This window comes from Cyrtonyx montezumae, unplaced genomic scaffold (genome assembly GCF_038088225.1).
Source record: "Cyrtonyx montezumae isolate F1298 unplaced genomic scaffold, pur_monq_1.0 scaffold_6, whole genome shotgun sequence".
NCBI lineage: Eukaryota > Metazoa > Chordata > Aves > Galliformes > Odontophoridae > Cyrtonyx > Cyrtonyx montezumae.
This window is the reverse complement of record NW_027072067.1, coordinates 6,904,268-6,928,656: the sequence shown is the minus strand read 5'-3', so window position 1 is coordinate 6,928,656 and position 24,389 is coordinate 6,904,268. Positions and strand designations below refer to the sequence as shown.

Genomic DNA, 24,389 nt, shown 5'->3' with positions numbered 1-24,389 from the left:
ACTCCAGGAAAGGACAAAATTGTGACATTGGATTGATTTCTCAAACTGCACAAGGGACTTAATTTACAGGTGAAACACGAGAATTAAGTTAACAAAACAGCTGTTAATTGTTCCTAAGGAACAAATGTCAGGACAGACATGTGCCCTTGAGGGCACTGATTTCTCAGCTAACATGGGACAACTTGCATCCCCCTGTATCGTACTGAACCACAGCAATAAAATCTGCTCATTATTTCCAGAAGCTCATAACAGGACGGGTCCTGCATTCAAGGCTGCAGCTTTGGCTTCAGCATGGATTCTGACAAGACCTGTGCACAGAGATAATAGGTGGGTTGGAGGAGAAACAGCTGGAGTAAGGGATGTAAGGAATAAGGCCAGACACAGCCAGGTTTTACTCAGAGACTGTGCATGTGAAGTGTCCCAGGATAGTCCTGCTGATTCTGCTATTGATATCTAACCTACAGAATTTCACCAAGAAATGTTAGAAATTGTGCATGCTGTGCTGTCGGACAAGAACTAGACTGTTACTGCATAGAAGGGCGGGCAAGATGAGGAACTGGAATCCCGTCCTAGAATAAGCCTCATTCATACTCAACAATTTTGGGAAGATCTAATAGAATTGTTAGGCTGTACTGTGGAGGAAAGGGTTGCAACAAATGCACTGGCTAAAAAATAAAAATAGTTTGAACAGTTGGAAATGGTTATTTTGGGAGGAAAAGCCTCAGAATAGAGCCTCAAGAGAAAGCAGAGACAGGAGAGCAGAATTGTTGAGGGACACTTCCATTCAGAAGTGGAGAACTTATTCACTAAAACCTTAAATGCCTGAACCTTTGTTTTGCTTTACTTATGGGTATCTATTAAAGAACTGAAGAGAAGGGAATGTTCTGTGACATTCTGTCAAGACTGAAGCTAAAACAATCATGGGAATGGGAAGAAAAGCCAAGAGTCAGACAGGGCGAGCTGACAGTTTCAAAAGAAAACATAAAATCTATCTTGCTTATATGACCATTGAGAATTGATAATGTCTGTGAGTACTTGGAAAAAAAAATCCCAGGGCCAGGCTAGAACTAAGGCAATACAGGAATGTAAATTACTAGACAAAATACAAATAAGACTCAAGTTGAGGACCATGAAGGATGAAGAATTGGGTTATGAAATAATTTCTTAAGGCAAATGATGACTGGTTGCACAATTGCTTGAGACATTTAAAACAAGACTGGACAAAACATGGATTAAACTCTATAGAACAGCTTCTTACTGACCCACAGCTCTTAAAGAGAGTCATTTAAATTCTGCTTGTGCCCAACTACTGACTAAGAGGTGTTTTGTAGCTGACTTGTCCTACTGCCTGATCACTTCAAGATGTTTCACAAGCAGTTAGGGTGCAGCACACAGTTGGAAATGGCCTATTATTTGCTGAATTAGCATCTAGAGCTGTCTCTCTATCATGAGAGTGGAGAAACTCCCTCATGAACTAAGCCCACGGCCATCCAGGAGGTTAAGGGCAGGCTGGTGAGTTACAGAGGAGGAGACGTCTCTACCTCTTGCGATGTCTCTGCCACTGCCTGCACGACTGAGCCAGGAGCGGGGAGCTGCTGAGCCAGGGGCTGGGAAAGGTCTGGCTGAAGCTGCAGAACACCCGAAGGCTGGAGAGGCAGACAGTGATCTACGGGCACTGGTGGACTAGCTGTAGCAAGGCTGCCATGAATCTGTGAAATGCTTTCTGGAGCGACGCGGGGAGGCAAGAGTTCAGGTTGCAACTGCAAAGGCGGTGACATGACTAGCGAAGGCTGCACTGGGAGTACCGGCACCTGGGCTCCAGTTTCCAAACCATACTGAGTATGTCCAGTAACCTGCTGCAACACAACAGACACCTAATTAGAACACAGCTCTACTTAGAGTGCTCCTGACTTATATATCAAAGTGCTAAAGACGCTAGTTTATGGAAAAAGGATTTTAATTCTGCGCTGAGAATGCCTATGGGTGGTCTCCAACTGAAAGGGCAACTATTAAAACAATCAAATGAAATCAAAGGATTCTTCCTAAATAATCATGACAGTGTGTGTACAAGAGCTAGTTAATGCACAGAAACAAAACCAGCTCTTTCTATGAAAGTAAAATCTTAAGTTATGAATTGATTGCCGTTTGCTGTTTCCAATACCACAACATCCTTGCAGAGAAATATATACTCTATCCATAATTTAAATCAGCACTTTTAAAATCTGTTATATATAAACCACCAGTGGACAGAGGCAACGTGATTAACTCTTTTTACACCAAGTATCTGCCAGAGTCTTGCAGAACTCATTGTCTTCCACTTAAACATTTCAGACAGAATTTCAATCTTGGCACATTAAACACTAAGGCCCTGATCCTGCAAACACTTCCTTGTGTAACTTTGCACAGAGGAAGTCACATTTATCTCAGTGGATTTCTTCAGTGCATTAAAATAACTTGTGTGCGTAAGCGCTTTGTGGGAACAGGACCGACACAACTAGATGCCAACTACCTTAGAGACCATATTGTTATTCTGCATAACAGTTCTTTGAGTTGTATATTTAAGAACAGAACATTCTCCTTTTAGGAATGTTATGTATTTTTCCAAGGGGACCAAGCTTGTAGGAGGAGGAAAAATGAAAGAAAAAATAGGGAAGAAAGAAAGCTTTTCAAGTACTAGGTAAAACTGCATAATTTTTATTTGCTTGTGAGGTATCTGTCATCACCAAGAGATTCAGAGCATCGGATAATAGAAATAAATAAGTAAATCGAGACTCAGATGAGAAGTAGGGCACACAATTTCATCACCGCCTGCTCTGTGCAGAACATAGATAGGAGCTCACATTACGATCCCAGGTTTTAAGTGGATAAAAATAAGATGCAGTGTGCCTTGCAACTCACAGCAGTTACAAGACTGTCTAAGTGGAGGTTGTTAGAACAGTAACTGCGGTGCTGGAGCAGAAAAACAGTGACAATTTTCTTTCCATCTTTACATAACTAGAACAATTCACAATGTCTCCAAGTATCATTTACCTGTGTAAAACTGAACATAGAGACACTTGGCATCAACTGCAAATATAGCTCTGCATTGGAGTGCCTTTGTTTACAGAAGTACTTCTCTATTCAAAGCGTTTCAGAAGATAGAACAATGTATTTTTGAACGTCCCTATGTTCTTGTTCGTATTTTTGGTACTATTTCCTAAATCCTAAAAAGCTTAACGGAAGCCTTGTGCTTATGTGTTTGGTCAGCACTGACAGCACTCTGAGAATACTGCTTGTTTGGTTTTGGTGTTTGCTGTGCCCAATTCAGCTCTTTCTAAAGCCTCTGGAAAAGCTGTGGCTAATGAGTTCAGTGGGAACCACCTCGGGCTCCACATTGCCTACGTTTCCACAAACAATATTACTGTGCCAAATATATGGCTAAAGAAATTTTAAAATGATGTAGTGCTTTGAAGATGCCGTGACACGGCAGGTTGAAATGGGATGTTATGAATATGAATCAGTATGTTACAGCAAAGTGATGTAGTAGAACAGAAATTTTCAAGAACGCTATTATTAACTGATTTACTGCTCTCTCCTGCTTGGGTCGGGCTGCATTTCATGTTGTCGTATCACTGATGTGGCAATGAACGTGTTTACAGACTCTTAACAAATCCTGAATCAGCTCACTTGTAAGCAGTGCTATCATCAGAAGCTTCATGTTATGCTTCATTTCCTCTAAGGGGGAGAAAGGGTCTGCAGCTTGTGTTTGTTCCCATCTGATAAACCTCTTCCATGGAGTTTTCTGGAGTTCTTATCAAATGGACATTTCTCTTGGCTTTACAAAGCAAACTTTTAAAGCAGTTCTTGATCAAAACACCTCTCAGTTCACTCGCTTCCGCCAGCTCATCTGTATAAAACATCTCTGCACCGTGAGCATACCAGCAGAAAGACATCAGCATCAGCAGTGCCATGTAGCTACTGCCCGGGCTTAGTCACTCCTCCCACCCAGGAGAACAGCTCACGCTTCCCTGCCACTCCATTATAGCTGAGATGGGAGAAGGAAGGGGGAGTTCAGAAGCGAGCACTTCTCTGCCCACTTTTCAGTCCTTAAACCCACAACATTCATCTGCCATCACATAAAGACCTCAAACCAAGCAGAAGGAATTAACAAAACACCTTGATACAGAAAACCAATTCCCCAGTTGCATTTAGAGTGGAACGAGTCTCCAGCATGTTCAAGAACCACCCTACAGCCTAGCACCCACACAGCCCAGCGCCGGGCGGATTACCTGGCTTCCAGCCCCAGGGGCAGACAGCGCCGGCTCTGAAGGATGAATTACACCTGGCTGAAGTGACTGAGGAGGTGGAGGCTGCTGCGGCTGGGAAACGGCTTGTGTGCTCTGAGTGTGATGGGGAGAGGGAGCTTCGCTCTGGATTATCTGCTGGAAGGTGGTCGGGTACATCTGCTGCTGGGGCAGCTGGGACACCGCGTGGTGCGGCGGCAGCGCTGGCACTCCCGGCGGAGCCACAGCAAGCAGTGGTATTGTAGCAGCTGACATATTTGGCACTATTGTTTGGCAGGGCAAGACCAGAGAAGCCACAGTCGTATGAGGAAGGTTCACTGCCTGCATGGGGAGGGCAGGGGAGTTTGGTGCCATGGGCAAAGTGGGGTTCATGGGGAGGCTCGGTAAAATCACAGCTGGAGCAAAATACTGAGAAGGAGCAGGTATGGGGGGCACGTTTGCAGCAGGTATATCAGAGAGGTTTGGAGGAAGGTTGTCAAGTCCTGCCAGAGGAGTAATTGCAGGAATGACAGGAAACTGAGGAATCTGAAAGAAATATAACATCACGTAAATTGCAAGAGCTTTCATTGGTGGTATAAAGCAGTTTCATTTGCCATAAAAGTGCATACAGGTCACCTGTGCCATGATAATTATGTCTGTTTGTTAATCACTTCCATTTATTTCCCGAGGTTTATGAACAGTAATAAAAATTTAATTATTAAACCATTTGGGGGAAAAAAAATAAAGTTTCATTTTAAAAGGATATTTTTGGGAGTTTAAAACGATTTCTCATGATAGTTCGAAGCCTCCAAGCAAGATCCTAGTTAACAAACAATTTGTTTCCATATTAACATAAATGAAATGGAATCAGACCAGATAAAATACTATACTCTTTCATGCAAAATATAAAGCAGAGACTATAAGTCGTTGTCTTCATAAGGTCTGTCTGCAACATAGGCAGCAGTGGAAATGCTGTAAAATGGTTTTTAAACCCCAAACCTCCCAGTGACATGGCCGTTGTGATAACTACCCCATTAACATGGAGGCAGCTTGCTTCTTCCCCTTGAGGTAAGATGTTTCACATCACAATGGCTACCACCAGCAAACAGGCCACAGGAAGGCTTCGTCCCTGACACTGAACCTGGAAACAGAGCTGGGAGGGAGGTAGGGATGGTGGGGAAGCCAAGAGCTCTAAAACAAAAAAAGGGCAACTTCTCATGCACTAAAGCCTAGAATGGGGAAGAGTATGCTATGGGAAAAGGTGCAAAAAAAGCAGTTATTGCAATTTTGTAATTATCTGGACTACACAGGCATGGCACAGGATTATTCCCAGAGTATATTTTTGATTCCCCAAATAAAAACAAATAATAAAGAAAAATAAAGGGATTTGGGAAATGCTGTAATCGTATGGACTGAATTACATGCATTTAAAATAGCCACACACACACACACAAAAACCCCAACAACTACAAATCATGTTAATTATTAGCTGTAAAGCTTTCCTCAAACAACATACACAGTTTTCAAGAGATATTACCTGGGAAGGGGCAACTGGAGGAAGCTGTGGCACAGTTGAAATCTGAAGGGGTTTCAATGGTGTACTACTGGCTGCCACCTGAGAGGTCTGGGGCTGGTACTGGGGCAGGAGATGGGGGGCAGGCTGGATGGGGCAAACTGGCTGGCTGGCAAGCACCTGCTGCAGAGGAGTTTGCTGTGATATGGGTTGCTGCCAGGAAAGAAGGGGAAAAAAAAAGAACAAAGAAGGTTATAACAGGTATTTTATGAATGAATCAGTTCACTGGACACAACCATGCATTTCTCTTTTTAGTTATAGCTGCACAGTCAGAACAGAACAGTCACTCGGGAAAAATGCTTTATAAAAAGGAAGGGCGCTCCTAATTTAAACAGTGTACAGGAGCCTGTGTTTAAAACACAGTTAAACTTAAGATACATTACCTGAAAAGACAAGCTCTAACTATTTTGGAAAGGTTATTTTTAATGACTCAATCTTTAAATCCCAGAGATTGTTCTGGTTGGCCTTGTAAAATCCCCACCTACTGGCTTCAAAGAGTCCCACTATGCAGATTACGCCCCGTTAATCTTGGCATTCAAGAGCTGACTATGTAATGCATCAGACACTGAAATATACAACACATTATCTGAGATGTGAACAAAACAGTAATTATTGTAAAAGCTCCAGCTAGATCCCAGTTATGTGCAAGGTGCTGCAGTAAGAATGTGGCGGCCAAAAAGGCAATTTTACCATTACCTGGGGAATGGTGTTCCACTGCTCTGCCAGATTTTATACAGCAGAGCAGGAAAAAAAAAACAACCCTGCATTAAAGCTGAAAATAATTAATAAAAAAGTTTCACATTTTCTGTGGTACTGACGTCTCCTTCACTTCTGTTAATGATGAAAATACAAAATCATAATAATAAAATCTTCTTTCAGAAGTATGGCATTGAGGCACCAAGCTGGCTCTGGTTATACTTGGGCCCCAAGGATGCATCCATCAGCTCCAGCTCCACAGCACATGCAATCTAATACCATGTCTGGTGTTCAAAGGTAACTTCAAAATGAATAGCCAAGCAGCATTATCTTTCACTTTTGCCACTTCCACTGTAAGTCAGTAATGCAAGATTTTGCTCTGCACTTCCTCAGTAGCAGCACTTGTCAACCAGAATTTTTAGATACTTTAGTACAAGAGAACTGTACAAGATGTATCAAGGGAGCCAGATGCCACACGCCCTTCATCAGCTGAAACTCAGCCACAACTGCTAAGATTCCAATAGTGGGATCAGTGAACAAAAGACTATTTGGCTCCTGGCACGCCGTGTCTGGGGCTGAATGCCCTGAATGCCACAAGCAGCACTGGAGATGGCACTGAACAGGTGCTGACTGACACTGCACAGCACTAGCTCATCTCCTGCAACGCTTCCCAGTCCCAGCAGAGCATTCCTCTCGCACCTCCACACGGCATATGCTTGGGCTGATAAATCTCAGCAGCACAAAGCCAGCTCAGGTATCTGAGCATCTGCAGCTGGGTTAATCTGCAGCTCAGACAGGCTGCCAGCAGCTAACTGGGAATTGAGTACACTGACCATGGCTGCTCGACCCGCCTGTGCTCGAGGGGGACACTGTGCTGAAGGCAGAAAAACTATGCTCACAGAACTAAGGTAACTTCCTAAAGCCTCCATCTTTAGTTTACAAAATGCGTGTGCACTGGATGAAGCGTAGCAAGTGGAAAAAATCCAAATGAACTGCACTAATTTTGGCTCGCTTTAACCTTAGTGCTATAAGTGGACAGATACCCAAACTGAAAAAAATAAAATACTGAGGATATGCAATATTGATCTCCCCCATCTGAGTCATCAGCACATATTCATAAACAATCAATACATTTCACTCTTTTATAGGGATGAATTTATCACCCTGACTTCGCATACTTGGGCTGAGATGCTTTACTATCCTACAAAAACCTGCAGTTCTCTGCTGCTAAGAGTAGAAGGAAGATTCTGTACTCACAGTAGGTCTTCCTAAAGGGAACCAAGAGCGACACAAATGTTTAAAAGTTCCTATAATTGGTAAACGCCAGTTATCAAAAGCTGAACAGTCACTGAGCTGCATCTCCCACAGTATTGTGAGATGGAGTCAGGTGTTCTTACATTGCAAACTGTAATAAAAGCTGGAAACTGGATGTGCTTTCTTCACACTTCTCCGCTCCTTTGAACTATCCTGAGAAATTTAAGAATTAAAAAATAACAAAACTGTGCAAGTCTAGCCTTGATCTGGGATTGCATCCAGATTTATCCTTAGGGTGATTCCATTTAATGAAACAAATGGCCTCGGGGATGAATTTTGTCCCAGAGCTTACATCACGATGCATCTTCTATCAGTGTCCAAAGGAAATATATATGGGCACAAAAAGAGAAAGGGAACTATGCACCCCAACTCACTAAAAACAAAGACAGAGCATCGCTGTATTCATTTACTAACAAGGATGGAATTATTGCAAGAAACAGCAATGCTAGGAAGGAAGAGTATATAAAAGAAATCAAGTTACGTAAATATTCTATCCCAAAACTGCCTTTGCCAGGGGAACAACATGTTTTAATCCATCAGCATAAAGCTCCAGAGGCCACTAAAAAGATCACTGCGATCAGAAAGGTCCTCAGTGTGCTTGAGAAAGCATACAGTTTTTGGCACAAAGAACCATACCATCATCACTGCCCATTAGAAAAAAAAACCTAATGCATCATGAAGTTTCACATAAGCAGGCATTCTTCAAGGACACCAAATTACATTGGTTTTATACTGATTCTTTCCAAAGAGTAGAGCACGTTAAAAAATATAAATGACACCAACACATTTTGTTAACTAGAAAAGTATGAAGAGATACAATATGTGCCAGACACAAAGCAGGCAGGCATTCCCCAGCCTCATCAGCAGTTTCTACCCAAGGAAGCCAATGTTTTGGTATGATCACAAAGGTGAGCCACAGATCAGCACACTATGCAGGTCTGTGGCTGCGTTCCTTACCAGCTGACACCACCTTTGTACAAGGAAGCAACTGCAGCCTTCACAGCTGTCCTTGCTTGAAAGCTGTGTTGTGTAAACACCATTAGGGAACAGGACTTTTGGGGGGAATTTGATAATCCAAAATGCACTGGGAGTTACTATCTGGAGACAACTCAGATTCTTTTCTTAGAAGATAGAGGCATTTGATGGATGTTTATACTGAATTACAACTAAAAGGCACAAGTCAAAAAGCAGCATTCTCCCGAGTACCTGAAAAACAACTGATCCCAGCATCAAAATTGCTTTCTCATCTTTCAGAAATATTTTGAACACAAGTTGCAAAATAATGAAGCAAAATTAGTAAAAGCTATTATGAAAAAACCCCCAAAAGAACCCCACAAACAATGAAATACTACACTGAAAGCAATGTAAGTGTTCAAGAGCTCAAACTTATCACAGGTTTCTTCTTGAGTACAGCACAGGTGAGGCATGGGGTGAAGTCCCCCAGCAGCAGCTCCTCACCTGCTGGCTGGCCAGCACTGGCTGCGACTGCCCCAGCTGCATGGAGGCCACGGTGGTCGGCTGCACCACTGGGAACGTCATCGCTGGCTCCTGGTAGTGCTGGGGCCTCTGGGGCACCACTGCAGGTGGAGCCTGAACCACAGGCAGGGGAGGCTGCAGCAAGGAGAAGGCAACGTCAGGGAAAAGAGAAGGCTTCCTGATGAAGGAGTCCCTGCGACTGCTAAGAGTATGCAGCAAATGGTCAGCTTAACACGTAGGTCAAAACAGAGGAAAAAGACAATGAAATTATCTGCAAGGAATGGAAAGATCGTTAATCTATAAACATGGGGAAAAAAAAGTCATTCCAAAGGCCAATACGACAACCACATTGCATTGCATTTCCTCTGGAAGCAAGCATGCAAGCTGGTAAAACCACTGAAAGCATATACATAGTGACAGAGAATATATCAACAAGCAGCCACTAATGGAGTAAAGCAGTAACTTCACAAAGATATTTATAATTTCATACAGAATCTTAATCTTTGAAAGAAACAGGTAATTTCCTTGAGATGGTGGCCAAGAAAATAAATAGAAAAATGAAAAAAAATCAAAACCTTGAGTGAAATTAAGACAAAAAACCAGTTTAAATAAGGCTTGTATGAGCGACAGTTCTGATACTTCAGCTCAGAGTAGGCAAATATGTTAAAGCTAAACAGTTTGTCAGACTGATGTTTAAAAGCCTAAAACAAAAAAGCAACTACAGCTCCAGTTCTGAGCTGGTGTTATCGTGGTAAATGACCTCCCAGGAAAAATACAATGATAATTCTTCTTTCTTTAAAAAATCACAGAATTATGGAAAGTTCCAAGTCAGATTTTTGCTCGTGAATAAAAGTTATTATTCTTCCAAATCTTCAATAAAGAAAAAGTAATGCACTTATGTCCAAATTAGAGACCTACCAATGGAAAGAATGAATCTGCTCTAAAACAGTATGCTGCACGGCATAATGTAATAACAGAATAAATTTAAAAGATGTGCCTTTTGAGTGTTATATTTAGAGCTAAGTTAATGCTTCATGTGAACAAGAAACGAGGAAGGATGTGTCTCAGCAGAAGTATGCACATGGGAAAGGTGGTTTCCACAGTGGAGGGATCTGGCTACGGGATTTTCCTTGAGGTAAATGGAGTCATGTTTCAGTGCATTCACAAAATACAGTTCACAATTTCTTGCAGGCATTTTGGAAAACATAAGGTAAAACCAGGGAAAATGAAGCACTTCCAAAGTAGGCTGGGTAAATCTGGATCAAGCAGGGAACAACCACTGGTCCCGGATCTGACTTTTCTTCTCTTAAGTCAAATAGCACGAAACAAAGAATTAACCTACCACATCATTACTGTCATTTTTACTGGGTAGGCTGCTTCCACTGCTTGGGGTAGCTGCAGTCACCCAATTGCTCTTCTCTGCCAGCAGCGTTTTGCCAGTGCAAGTTTCGTGACAGGGCTGGAACAGTCCAGGCATGTTGGCTTCTCCATAATCACAGGATTCAAAAGGCAGAATGTTTTCTGCAACCCTTGCAGATCTCATGGGAGAAGAACTGGTCTTCTGGCTAATTATGTATTGTAAAGATTCATGTAACAAAGGCAGGTCTAAACTTCTGCCACACGGCCCGCTGGTCTGGGGAAGAGGTTGAGATACTGACTTGTCTGGGAGTTGGCTGCACAGGGAGTGAGCACATTCAGCAGGCATCAACACTTTTGATGTGCTTTGGTCTTTACTGGACTGAAATAAGCAGGCCAGGCACATCTGACAAGCCTGCTGGAGAAACATCAGCTCAGTGGGGTTCACCGAGATCCCCAGTGCCATCAGCGGCGACGTGCCTGCTTCCCCTTCTCCGGTCTGCAGGTCAGAGCTCCCTTCCTTTAATTCCTGGGGACAGGGCATCGCATCCAGGGTCAAACTCACAACCGAGTCACTGTGGCGACGAAAAGCACATGGAGCATCGCCCGCCACGTGCAGCAAGCGCGGGCTGCAGCACAAACACGGGGCAGCTGCGGCTTCCGAAGGCAACAGCACGCTGCGCCTCTCGCCGGAATCACCTGAAGGTTTATGTTCGCTCACATGTGTTTGTTCTTGCACCAGTAGTTCCATTAACTGCTTTTGGTCAAGGTCACGACAGCGTGAAAGCCTGACTGGGCTACCAGTCCTCGACTTTGGAGCCTCAATAACGGAAGTACTTCGCCGTCTCTGTGCAATATTAAATCCAGAGCCAGAAAGGCAGTGAACAGATGTTTGACCTTTGTCGCAATGGGGAGAAACATCATACCCAAGAAGGTCTTGAACAAGTGAAGGAGCAATAATGTGTGGCTATATTGACAGTAAATGAAAACAAACAAAAGTTCTCAAATTTATGCATGAGCTTAAAACTAATAATTTAAAAGCTGTAACAACAGCAATGCTGTTACTGTAGCTTAGTGAAAACAGACTGATGAGAAGCTCTTTAGTTGGGAAAAAATAAAAAAGACAGCTGCCAGTGAAGCACATCTTAAGAACAGCATGATGAACTAGAAGTACACTAGTACTCTCAATGCACATTTCCAATCAACTAGAGACATATGTACTAAGCAAGTCAACACTGGTAGAAACAAGCGAGAATTATACAAAGCAAGCCCTACTGAAAACAACATAAAGTAGTAGTTAAGTATGATCTAGGCTACAGCACAGCTTTAAGAAGCTTCAGACTTACTGCTGAGGGCTGCTGGTAGTGCCCCAGCTGTGGAAGGCTGTGGGGCAGCGCCTGGCTCTCACTGAGGGGTGGGCTGTACACCCGTTGGATTGCAGGCGGCACGGCGTCGGGCAGAGATGAGTAGATGACGCTTTGCTGGCTGCTCTGCGAGTCTGAATAAACAGTGGACCCCTGACCACTGTCAAACGTGCTGTCAGCTGGAATAAGAATTATATATATATTTATTTTGAGCTCAGCAACTCAAAGTGTTTAAGTAATGATTTCAAAGCAAGGTCAACATTCGTTTGCGTAATTTGCATTTTTACTACCTTAGCCCTTTCCCTTCTATAAATAAATTATACAACACAATTGTTATTTTCTACAAAGGGCACATACTGCTCCTTCTAAGCCAAAAACCATGGATTTCTATGCACAATGAAATATCAGTGTGCTGAAAATATCCTTTAAAGGGTGTACGGTTCATAGCAAGAACTGCAGACTTTCGTGGATTTTCTAGGATGAAAGGATAGAAAACTCCAATCATAATGTTCACAGCAGATCATGGCGTCCTGGAGTCAGTTCTGCAGAGGCACTGATTTTAACACCTTTTTGATTATCAGTATTGAAAAATACACCATCCTTTATATGCTTTGTATTAGGCTCCTCAAATAACCACCAACATGAGTATAAAACAGTACCTCAAGATGAAGAATAAGTAAAATAATTCAATTGGATTAAGGGAAAACATACCATGAAGAAGTCACAGGAAAGTGTATTATGGATCTTTTGACTGATGTATGTGACAGAAGGTACAGGAGCATTATTTAAGCAAGTCTATAACATGAGGCCCTGCATTAGGCTGTAAGCAGGCTATGCAGCAGTACAAGAGCACACGCTAGAGGAATTATAACCAAAATTCATCCTGATTTTGTTATTTGTAAGTGGAAAGCTTTCAGCCACCTTTACATAAAAACAAAATCAGAGAGTGAAACGGATCAGCTACCTCAGTTCAGTTTTGTGGTAATTTAGAAGGGCAATTCAGAGCTCCACCAGTGTTTCTTATGCCAAGCATTAGCCCAGCTAGTCTGCAGAATCACACAACTTGATATTGGGCAAGCATGGTATCTTCTATTGTAGAAAAATAAATCTTCTAACTGTACCATTGAGTATTACTGGTTTAAAAAGATCTTTTCATGGTGTTTGAAGCCTGTGAAGTGCAGGTGCTCAGTACTTGAGTATAAGCTACCATTTTTGTTTCCATGGGAAAAATAACAAAAGACAATTGAGAAGGTAGTTGAAAGCATCCAAAAGGCAAAGAGCTTGTAACAGAAATTTAAAACTCAACTACAGCAGTATAGGATTAATTATTACAAAGGCTGTGAATCACTTTGGTTCTATAGAACAATGTGCATTACACATTACATTATTAACCTACATTTTTACATTTGATCTCAGGTTGTTATTTGAATTGGTATAAAAGTAATTGATAGAGCCCTTTGGCACTAGGAAAGCGTTGAAGACGTCTGAGAGTGAGTTGTCAAGTAATCCAAAATATTAGGAGTTGAGGAGTAGTAAATAAAAAAGGGAAGTTATATTTAGTATAAATTATCACCATTTCACAACCAACAAAACCATGAGAAGCACAGTGTCATTATACCAACAGAACCAAAGAATCATAATCAGTGTGCCTCAAAAGATCAGTATAAAGTAGGTACGTTATCTAAAAGAAATATAATGACAGCAATACGACTTGAAAAAAGTCTTGTAAATACTCCAGTATTCTGGAAAGTTAAGCAAATATTGCATTTCTCACATCTGGTAAAGATTTATTTTCTCATTGAGATGTGATAAGTTATTTTAGTATTCAAAGCAGGCCTTCATATGGCAATTTACACAATACCTGCATTAAAGTAGCAGCTGTCTCTTCGCTAAAGTACCTTGAATTTAAATATGCTTACATAAAAGTCTGAGACAGCAGAACAAAACCATTGTGATGATAGTTTAGAAACAAAATATGTACATCAGATTTTAATCAGAAGAAATGGCTAGAAAAGAACTCTCACAAAAATTCAAATATTCTAATCCAAAATTATCTGGCAATATTTCCTTCAAGATGTTTAAAGGTATAAATAAAGATTTCAGCAGCAGAGCCTGACTTGTTAACAAAGAATGACTTAGGAGACACACAAGGCCAAGTTATTTTAGGCAATTACAAACACTACTTCCTCATGCCTTGCTGTTTGCTGGAGACAAGTCTGATGCTCAGAAGTAAAATGAAACACAAGCTCTGCAAGGCCAGGTAGCTCCTTATTCACAGAGAGACCAAAAGCAGTACTTGGATTTATATCAGTAGACATAAATCCACCTGTCTTCAAATAGCCTGGTGATTAATATTTTCAAATCAACCGCCATCAACCAACATAAAGAGTAGGTAGATCACTGGTTTGTGGCTACCAGTGCCTGGAGGAATGCAAGCAACTGCCTTCTTGGACCCTCCATAACACAGACAAAGCTACTACTTCATTTCAGGTCCACAAGCTCAGGAGCCTGGATGGACAGAGAAAGCACTTGAATCCTGACTTAGGAGCCCAACAAACATTGTCAGCCCACAAGATTTGATGTTGTCAACAAGTACGTGCAAACCACAGTTATCTCATATAGAAAGGGGAAATTTTGAGTTATACCACATAACATTCAGAGAGCATTTTTTCCCTGCTCTATGTCATTGCACAGACTCACAAAACCATCATATAAGCCATCAAGAGTAATGTACAAAATGCAAACAGCTGCAGCATCTTGGTTTCAGTAAGATCTGGCTTCGGATAAACACCTCCACGTTACAAAAACCACTTAAAAAAAGTGAACGATGAACACCACTAGCCATTGCAACCACCTTGGTGCGAGTTCACGTTCTGTCATTGTTTCACACAAACTTAGTAGTGTTCCATTTAAAAATGGATTCATCTTTTCTGCATTTATTTTTAAAGACAGCTCCTTCTTCAGTAGCAATGTTTTTTCTTGGAACTTTTTCTTTCAAGTGTTCTGCACTTGCTGGAGTCACTTGCAGCCCATGAACTGACATGCAAAAGCTGCATGGTATCCAGCTGCTGAGTTCACACAATTGTTGATTTATATACTGGGACATTCACCATCATGCATACACAGAGAAAACCTGAGACTTACATGCAACAGAAGTGACGCTGGTGGGTAGGTTTTGCTGGAAGGGATGCTGGTCTGCCTCGGGCTCCTCTGATTCGGACAGGATGTGATGACCGGTGTGGGAAAGGTATGTGACTTGAACCTGTTGTGGATGTGGTGCCTTCGACTTCTCCAAGCATTCAGAATCACGACGTTCCTCTGACTGTATTCTAGGCCAAATTCTCTCTCTTCTCCATAGTATTAATGCTACTCTGTCACGTATTGACTTTGCAACTATCTTGAGATCGTTTTCATGAAAAAATCCAGAGTCAATCTACAGAAGAGGCACAAACTTAGCAAGATCACACAAGCACACGTATTACCTGAATCTCTTCCTAACAGAAAGCATCAGTTTGAATTAAAACCCAACCAGTTACATACTCATTCCTCACAAGAACAGGAACTCAGGAGCTTGATGGGTTGTTATTTATTTATTGGGAGTGGGGTTCTTTGCTTTTTGAGGGGATTAAAACTTTGCCCCTAGTGCAGAGTTGACTACTCATCTGCTTGATTTATTAGGTAGTTAATCTCCAATGATGAGAAGAGAATATGCTTAACTGCAGTTGGTTTGTTGTTGTTTTTGTTTTGCAATGACTGACAAAATAGTCAAAAGAAAAAAGCATCTTTGAAAAATGGTATTTCAACAGTGCAATTGGAGTAAACCTTATTACCTCTAATCAGAATTTATTGCCTTAACCTTTCTAGCATACAAAGTTCCCCAAATTGCTGTGTCTGATAACATAGCAAGTCATTTCAGAAAATGCATTTACAGAATTTAGACCCAAATTAACTTCTAAGGCAGTATTGACTGAGTTTTATAAGATTTTTCTTAAACTGAACTCAGACTGTTCACATTTGACTGAAAAGGGGAGCAACATTTCTCAGAATTCAGCTCCTCAGAATATAACATGGAAAATGTGTCTTTATGCTCCCTGCATGAACTTTCTAGACAATCTCCTACCCTTTGTTAGTCTAATAACGAGCTGCCAGAGAACTGTCTGTTAAAATCTGCATCTTCTGAAAGATGCACATTCTACAAATTTATCTATGTGAAGGAAATCTAGGAGTTCTCCATTTTCCTCTTGCCCGAACAAGACAGTTCTACAGCCTAGAATTGTTGATGTTTAAAATAAATAGGCACAAAGGAACTTAGAATACAGTTTCAAATGGATGTGGGTATTTTCCACTGCAAATGTCCTCAGACCATACTGACAATCCTGAACAGAGAATCAGTAAATACTAACACGGGGTGCAAGTTACTGTACAGATGAACCACACGGGTCCAGAAAGCCTTGTATGGCATTAACTGAGGACAACAGTAGATTTTTCTTTGCAAGGCTTACCAGGAAGGAACTAAAAACCTGACATATCAGCAAGTTTCTAAACAACTCCTATTCCTATATCTCTACTTAGGGAACGATCAACATTTAATGAAGACATGATTTTATCATACAACTGGCTGTGAAACATGTTAGGCTGCAAACCCAGCCACAAGTTTCAAGTTTTTTGCTTACACCATTCGGACAAGCTAGAATGTCTGACTACAAAAAACCCATCAATAATGATAAATAAATCCCTGTACTCAAGAAATCTCCTGCATTTTTCACTACCACAGCACGCAAAGCAATATGAACTGATGAAAATACATAATTTTGGTGTTTCACAATTCACTTGGGCTAGAAAAAAAGATCTAAGAATGCTCGTTCCACCAACAGATTCAAGTTTGAAAGTAATTAATTTGGGAAAGGGTATGGTATCACAGTAGTTAGATATCTTGTAAGTATACTCACACTACAAGAATTTCCCACAAGAAACACAATACCTACTTCAGAACTTCAGAACTCCAAATACTTCCATAGACATTTAATATAGATGTAAAATACTACAGTAAGCAAACGTAGTAGAGCAACTTTTAAATGAAGCTCTGTTACAATATACTGCAGAAAACATATTGGGCCTACTGCAAACAAGTGACAGAGGAGCTTGATGTTCTTATTAATTTTGGGATACATGGGGTAATGACTCCAAACAGTAAGGTAATGTTATCAAAGTGACTGCTTCATAAGCAGAAGAGGAGTGTTGATGACAACATCAATAAACAGGATGCCTTGGGATTTGGCATGTAATAATAGGAACACATTTGCAAGCACAAGAAAATGCAGACCCTCAACGAAGAGCTTACTTGCACTTTGTTTCCATGACATTAAAAAACCTAAACCGCATTAAATATATGTCAATAGATTTGAAACAAATTTAGAGATATCAACAGCCAAGATAAACTAGCAAGAGAGTTTTCAAAATATAAGAGTAGAAGAGACCTCTTTGATCCCTAAGTGACTCGCTGTTTTGAAACAGCATTTCATGCACCTGATTCCACATCCTTTTCCAGTTTTTAGGTCTTCCCAGTTTACCCTTTTTCCTTTAGAAATCAGTCTCAAGATCAACGCAAATTGCTTAATCAAGAATGGTTTAAACCAAAGTTACTTTACCAGACTTGCTCCCGCAATCCTTTGAGATTTATGCACTAACTATACATATATTCATCAGGAGAAGTTTATTTTACCATTTCTTGTGCAACATCATCAGGAGTTTCCTTCTCCAGATCAAAAGTAAACTCAATGGCTCCATTATCTTTGGGTTTTCCTTTCAGTTTCTTAGGATCTTCTACCCAGAGTCTTAAGGCAATAGAGGATTTCCTACCATGGTCTTCTTCTGCAAGTTCCACTCTTACCCCAGTATCTTCAGCAAAAAAGGCATGGCTTAATAAATCTTTAATTTCATATCTGCAATGGATGTAAACAATAGTCAAACACTGCAAATATTAAGGACATTCTGAGAAAGTTCTGACAATAAATTTTTACTAGAGGAAAAAACATTTACAGCTCTCTTGGTGCTTATCCATAACAAACTTGTATTCTTAGCAGAAAGAGGCAATATTTCTAGTGCTGCTGAGGACCGCTGAGTTTCCTGTTTAACAAAGCTTCTTCAATATTCATGCATCATAAAAATACTCAGAAATGGAGATTACAGCCTCGTTCAACGTTCCCGGAGTATCTGATCTTAATGAGTTCTAAAATAAGGTTCCCTCTAGACAGTCACCTGAGGTTCCCAGGAAACGCAGTTGTGAAAGTCATGAAATACACAAACACTCCAGGAGAGACTAGAAGAGTGGTTTCTAAACTTAAAGCTGAAAACAAGTTCACAACTTTGCTTTTTTACATTATTCTCTGAAGTTGAGAGAGACACAGCAATTGAATTTATTATCTTGACATTACATAGCAGGAATTACATAGTCATTAATATTTCCATTCTGTATTTTCTCCTGCTCAGAGGAGACACAGAGGCTAGATCAGGAACCCACACAGATTCAAAGTCTGTGCATACGCATTACTTGAACTAAACTTAATTATGTGATACAAACCTTTCTTCCTTATTTTTGCAAATGCACTCCCCAATTATCTCCTTAATTTCAGGGTCTGTAACTTTCTCAAAGCTTGCTGGCTTTATACCCTAAAACAACAGAGGAAAATAATTCAGTCTGAAATAAATATTACATATATATATGTTCTATATCTTAAGTAAGGATGTTTTTACTATACTATGCAGTCAGTTCAACTACTTTGAAGACGATAGTCTTAATTTAGTGCCGCTGCACTTTCAGCACATTGGCTTGTACGTTAACTCAGCCTTACATCACGCACACATCCTTTTTCTTTACCAACAATCGCAGACTTTACTTCTCCATCCTGTGGACTGAGGCCATTATTTAAGAAAAAGTCTTATCCCTCAAAAAAAAAACCTAAAAACATAAAGTGGAGTAGTTGTGTCTTTCTTCAGATAAACAGTTTCAAGAATTAGTCAAAAATACCTTCGAAGAACCATGCAGTCCTCCAGATCTGTTTCCCATTATTCTTTTGCTTTTCTACATCCTCCAGTACTCAGTAGCTCCTTTCCTTCCCTCAAAACAACCTAAACAAAGTGGGGCAGAGGGAGAACATGCCCAACAGCCCTACGTTGCTCCTGCATTTCCCAATACATTGTCAGAATCTTACTGGGTACAAGTGGAAGGGCAGCAATAGCTTGTGTTGCTTCATAGGTTAAGTTAAATTTCCATCAAAAACTAATTTCTTTTTTCCTGGGAATATGGTTCACTTCTAGATTTGGAAGCATTAACCTATGAGGTTGTCCTTTCAAGGAAAAAGGCCAACTGTTTTGTCACAGAAGAAAGCTTACAGAAGCAGAACTTCATTTCCCATGTAGGGAGATTTGGCTCTATGCAGATGTAAGAGGAACAATTTGTATTTCTTTCAGGTTAGGTGGGGCTGTTTTAAGAAGACAGAGAGGATTAGAAGAAACACACACACTTGTAGGGTAGTCAAAGGTCACTTCTCTCTACTCTAATATTTCAGGACAAATATCTTCACTCAGCATGATCCTCCTTGGGGTACTGAACTTCTTAATTAAAAAAACATACATCTTACCAACATAAAGAGAAACTGTAGGAGAAGCAGTATGCAAGAACTCAAACTAAATAACAGTTTATATATCATGTCATCTCTGTACATACAATCAAAATGTACTGTAAAAATAATTACCAAAGGGACCTGGGAAGTTAACTGACATGTCTAGCTGTGCATTTTCAAAGCTCAGGCTGATGTTTTCCTGATGTGAGGTTTTGGAGAGGGAAGAAAGGAGGTTCACTTTGGAAAACAGCAGCCACCCCGCTGTGCTCCTGGCCAGCTGAGGCAGGAGGAGCTACCAGAAGCCCACCTTTGGTAACACGTAACTCACTTCCATTCCATTCAGCAGAAATATTCATTTCCTATGAATACTTTCCATCTATGTATTCAGTTGAGGAGAATAACAGCGTTAACACCAGAAGTTATCTTTTTTATTTGTGATGTTCAGCTTAAATTGGAAACAAAGCTTCCTTGAAAATCTCATATACACCTACTAAACCAAGGTGTGCATGGACAATAATTCAGACATGAATTTTGAAATAGGTTTTGCAGCTAGACTGTGACTTAAGGACTCTTCCAACCTTGGTGATTCTGCGATTCTGTGATGCTATTACTCGCAGTAAAGTCAATAAGCAGGGAAAAAAATACAAGGAAACGTGATTTCCTCCATCTTAATAAAAACAGAACCTAATTAAGCACATGGTCGAATGGGTTTTAGACATATAACTCCATTCAAACCCTTTTAATGTTTCATCCTGAAAGGTCAGTAACTGTGATGGTACAGTGGCAGGGCAAGGAGGCCTGATGTCCCAAGAAGTGGACTCTGGGCTCATCTAGCCTTGTCTGCTGCCATTTAAGCCTTAGATTTGAGATTCCAGCTGACTTATTTTAATTTCATGTCAATCACTCTCTTTATGTCGTAAGGTTCAGAAGAGTAAAATATATCATTCATAAATTTTGAAAAATTCACAGATTAGTGGCAGGCTCTGCTTCCCAGCTCTGCTGAGACACAGAGGTGCTGTGGAAAAAAAAAGATTCTCAAGAGTGCAGAAAAATCCATGCACATGGCTGACTATTGTGACCAGCTAAAAAGAGTACTGGATGAAGCAAACTCAAATCTTGCTTACAAGATGTGTGTTCAATTTCTACACGTATGTAAATTGTGTCAAAATGACAGGGAAAGTCTTGCTGACTGAAGCCTAGACTTGCCTAAAACAAGTAAGAGTGCACCACAGCGCACCAAGATTGCTTCCCAAAAGAGCTCCAGTACCTGAATTAGAAATGGAAGAAAACAAAGGACCACCAAAAGAACAGGTAAAGCTGCAGGAGGTGATCTTCTCCGAGGGGGAGGACTTACAAAGAAATCTTTGCAAATGTTCAACAGAACAAATCTCAACATATTTTCAGATGCTCCAGTTTGCTATAGGAAATCATCTATTTCTTATCTTAATGACACTTGTGCAGAAGAATGGATAATAGGGGTCAACATCTGCTATAGCCCCATGTTTACTGAAAAATAACCCCCCAAATGTACAAAGGTATCAATGTAACTGCAGGAAAATAAAAAAGAAAACAGCAGCAGAGACAGATTTTACCACTACCTAAGGAGCTTTCAACTCCCTGGAGAAACACACTGCTCCTATGCGTGTGCTCACAGGAGCCTGCCAATTGCTTTTAAAACTGCAGTGTGCTCCACGGGTATTTTGGCACAACCTGAGCTTATGAGAGGCAGGAACAGTATAAGGCATATCACTGCATCTCTTGACTTAATTTTTCCAGATTCTATATACTGTACTCATTTAAGTGGTCTGATGAAGTCCAGCATGGCTTGGATGGAGCAGAGCAGGATGTGCTGGGCACCTAGGAATTACATTTGTCTATTATGTTCTTTTGACATGATGACTGATCCTGATTTTTTATCTTACAAATCCCTTTCTCTCCTACAAATACCATTTTACTTTCCACATCTTTTGAAAGAATGCTGACTCCTCTTTGCACACCAGCTATATTAATCAGCCTAATACCTAAGCTACAAATAGATGACTAAAACAAACAAGGACAGAAGATGCACAGTAAAGTACCACACAGAACTGCTTTTCCAAAGTGTTTTCTCAATGCCCATATGCTACAGAATGCATTAGCTCATTACTCTTCATTAAAGTCTCCAAGGCCATCTCATTGTAATGCTGAAAATCCTCCCTGCAGCACCATGCCCTGATGCTTACAAGCCTTCCAACAATGGAGGGGGTTGGTGTGAAACAAAGGTTTTCAGTTGAAATCAAAGGATCCATCTCATTCGTTTATTCAAAAACCATCTGTCTCTCCGGAGCATTCCCAAGGAAACATGGCATCAAAATCCAAAGTATATTGGCTAAGGAATTATCCACAGCAGTAGGAAAACTGTATGAATGTCTCAAGCAGATGTAAATTCAACATTCACACCTCTGAAATGGAGGGTTAATTAAATGACATAAGATGGATAGGAAGAATTTCATATAAATTGTTTAAATACAAACAAAAATTAAAAAAAAAAATTAAAAAAAAAATATCAAGTCCAAGAGGAAATCCCTGCCACCTCCTGAATATCCTCCTCCTTTTCTTCCAAAAGTAACTAGAGTTGAAAGACATTCATGTATAAGACAGGCGAGTCTCCAGACAGGTACATACAGGACATAAGAAGTTCAGTCTCCACGTTGGGGTGAAGAAGGGAAGAAATTAAAGCTTATTTTTCAGAGTTGTACAAGCAGGTATTTTTATATTTCCATCAGTATAGTACACCTCTGAAAAAAAGTCACATGCAATGCTTCATAAAATGCACAGCTTATGCCAGACAAGTCACTCCTAAGTCTGACCCATGTCTGTCAGTAACTTTCCTAAGAGCTTTCCCTGCCCTGGAGTGTGCCCTCCTTGACTGGGTACAGTCTTCTTTGAGTTCAACTTCCACATGTGCATTCAGTACAGCATACTGCCTAGAATCAGGTAGTTCCTGAAAGGCACAAGAACTCCTCTTACAGAAAGGCTGAAACCCTGTGTCCAACTGAAATGCCACTCTACCACACCGTCTCCAAACACAGTAAGGTGAAGGCAAAGTTCTCAGTTCTGTCAAGATTTCGTTCCAGGACATTCAGCAGTAAGATCACTGTGTGCAATTATAAATCCATCTCCATTTCACTCCCAAACTGTACTCAGTCCTAAGGCTGATCTAAGCAGATTAACTGCAGGTCTAAGAAGGTGTCTGGAATACACAAATCAATGAGTAATGTTCGTAACAGCGATGTGGAAATTACCTCATCTGTATAAGCAATATGTAACCTACAAATACAGAGAATACATTTGATACATTTATATAAAAGAAACAATATGAAATGTAACACGCTAGACAGAGCACTATAGACATTTGGGTTGTTTTAAAGCGTGAGTTTGTGTAGCTAAACCCATCAACACTGCTAGCAAACACAACTGGTCTACACTGAATTCTGCAGGGCATCAGTAAAACAACACTGGTCTGGAAGGTCACAGGCTCTGATGTTTCATCACTAAATATGCCTATTGTCCACATACAAATCTCTTGGCAGAATGTTTAAACACACACACAAAAAATCAGGCTAAGAAAAACCATCAAGTTATGCATGAAAAATGAGATTATGGCATCAGAAGGAAGGTCACTGCAAATATGCTGACCAGGAAATCACTTCAAAGTTAACTGTAGTAAACATGGCCTTGACCTGTTGCGTGAAAAACATGTTACATATATTCTCTTATCACACGTAACTGAAAAAAGCCAACAAAAATCTTATTTCTATTATCTCTTGCCTCTCATTTACCCTGTTGGATAAACTGTTGCAATGAGACCTAATGAGATCAAGATCTTTAATAGCAATTTCCATTTCTCATTGCAGACTCAAAGTTTTGGTTCCACTGGCTGTTATTTAGGATGTGACAAAAAAAAAAAAAAAAAAAAAACCATAAGAAATCACCAGGAGAGGACCAGAAAAATGAGATGAATTTAAGCACATTGATTTACACTGCAGATCTCTGGCTGAAAAGGTGGAGAGAAAGGTTGTAACTACCATGCCTTCTTGAGCACAACAACAACCCCCTCCATACATTTGGGCCTGGACTATTATATACTCTCAGTTGCACATACATAAATGCAACAGCAGAAAATTAAAGCAGCAACTGAACTATGAATCTACAGGCAGGGAGAATAAAAGATAAGTGAAGTTAAAAGTATAGTAATCTTTCACTATAAACAGGTATAATGTTTAATATCTTACAATAATAATGTTTATAAAATGAATCAGTTTCTATATCAATATGGGTTACCAATGCATGTGACTTTATAAAAGCTATGACTTCAGATGTCTCTCACAACCTAATAGCAGGTTAGAATTTGATGCAGTGTTAGGATGCAGAGTGGGAGCGAAGATTACAGTGGCAAAACTGAGCTAACACGCTGAGTGTCTCAGTGCAAACCCAACTAAGGTTAGAGCAGGCAGAAGAATAAGGGAGTTATTGCACTTCTGTTGCAAGCAATCACCTGCACAATTCAAATATGAGCAAGCAATGTCATCAGTATCACTTGGTGGTTGCCACTGATATAAGCTGCTTTAGCAATAGGGATCAGTTTATTAGTGGGTTTTCCTCTTGGATGTCGGATGACAATACCATGACTCTCAACCCAAGGCAGGAAAAGTTACTGTATTTTATCATCTAGAAAGAAAAGCAT

At 40.5% G+C, this 24,389-nt stretch overlaps 1 protein-coding gene across 7 annotated transcripts in view; it reads right to left on the bottom strand.

Moving 5' to 3' along the window:
- Positions 1–24,389, bottom strand: part of WNK2 (WNK lysine deficient protein kinase 2) — a 107,030-nt gene that overhangs the window by 37,290 nt on the left and 45,351 nt on the right. For 5 of the 7 annotated variants that reach the window (XM_065749757.1, XM_065749758.1, XM_065749754.1 and 2 more), the window contains exons 6-13: positions 18,622–18,710; positions 17,764–17,983; positions 15,186–15,474; positions 12,024–12,220; positions 9,304–9,456; positions 5,800–5,988; positions 4,269–4,808; positions 1,542–1,856 (exon numbers count right to left, since the gene is read on the bottom strand). In XM_065749757.1, the coding sequence (XP_065605829.1) occupies positions 1,542–1,856; positions 4,269–4,808; positions 5,800–5,988; positions 9,304–9,456; positions 12,024–12,220; positions 15,186–15,474; positions 17,764–17,983; positions 18,622–18,710 (1,992 nt within the window). The remainder of the gene's footprint in view (positions 1–1,541; positions 1,857–4,268; positions 4,809–5,799; positions 5,989–9,303; positions 9,457–12,023; positions 12,221–15,185; positions 15,475–17,763; positions 17,984–18,621; positions 18,711–24,389) is intronic. The other 2 variants (XM_065749755.1, XM_065749759.1) reach the window with 2 other exon arrangements.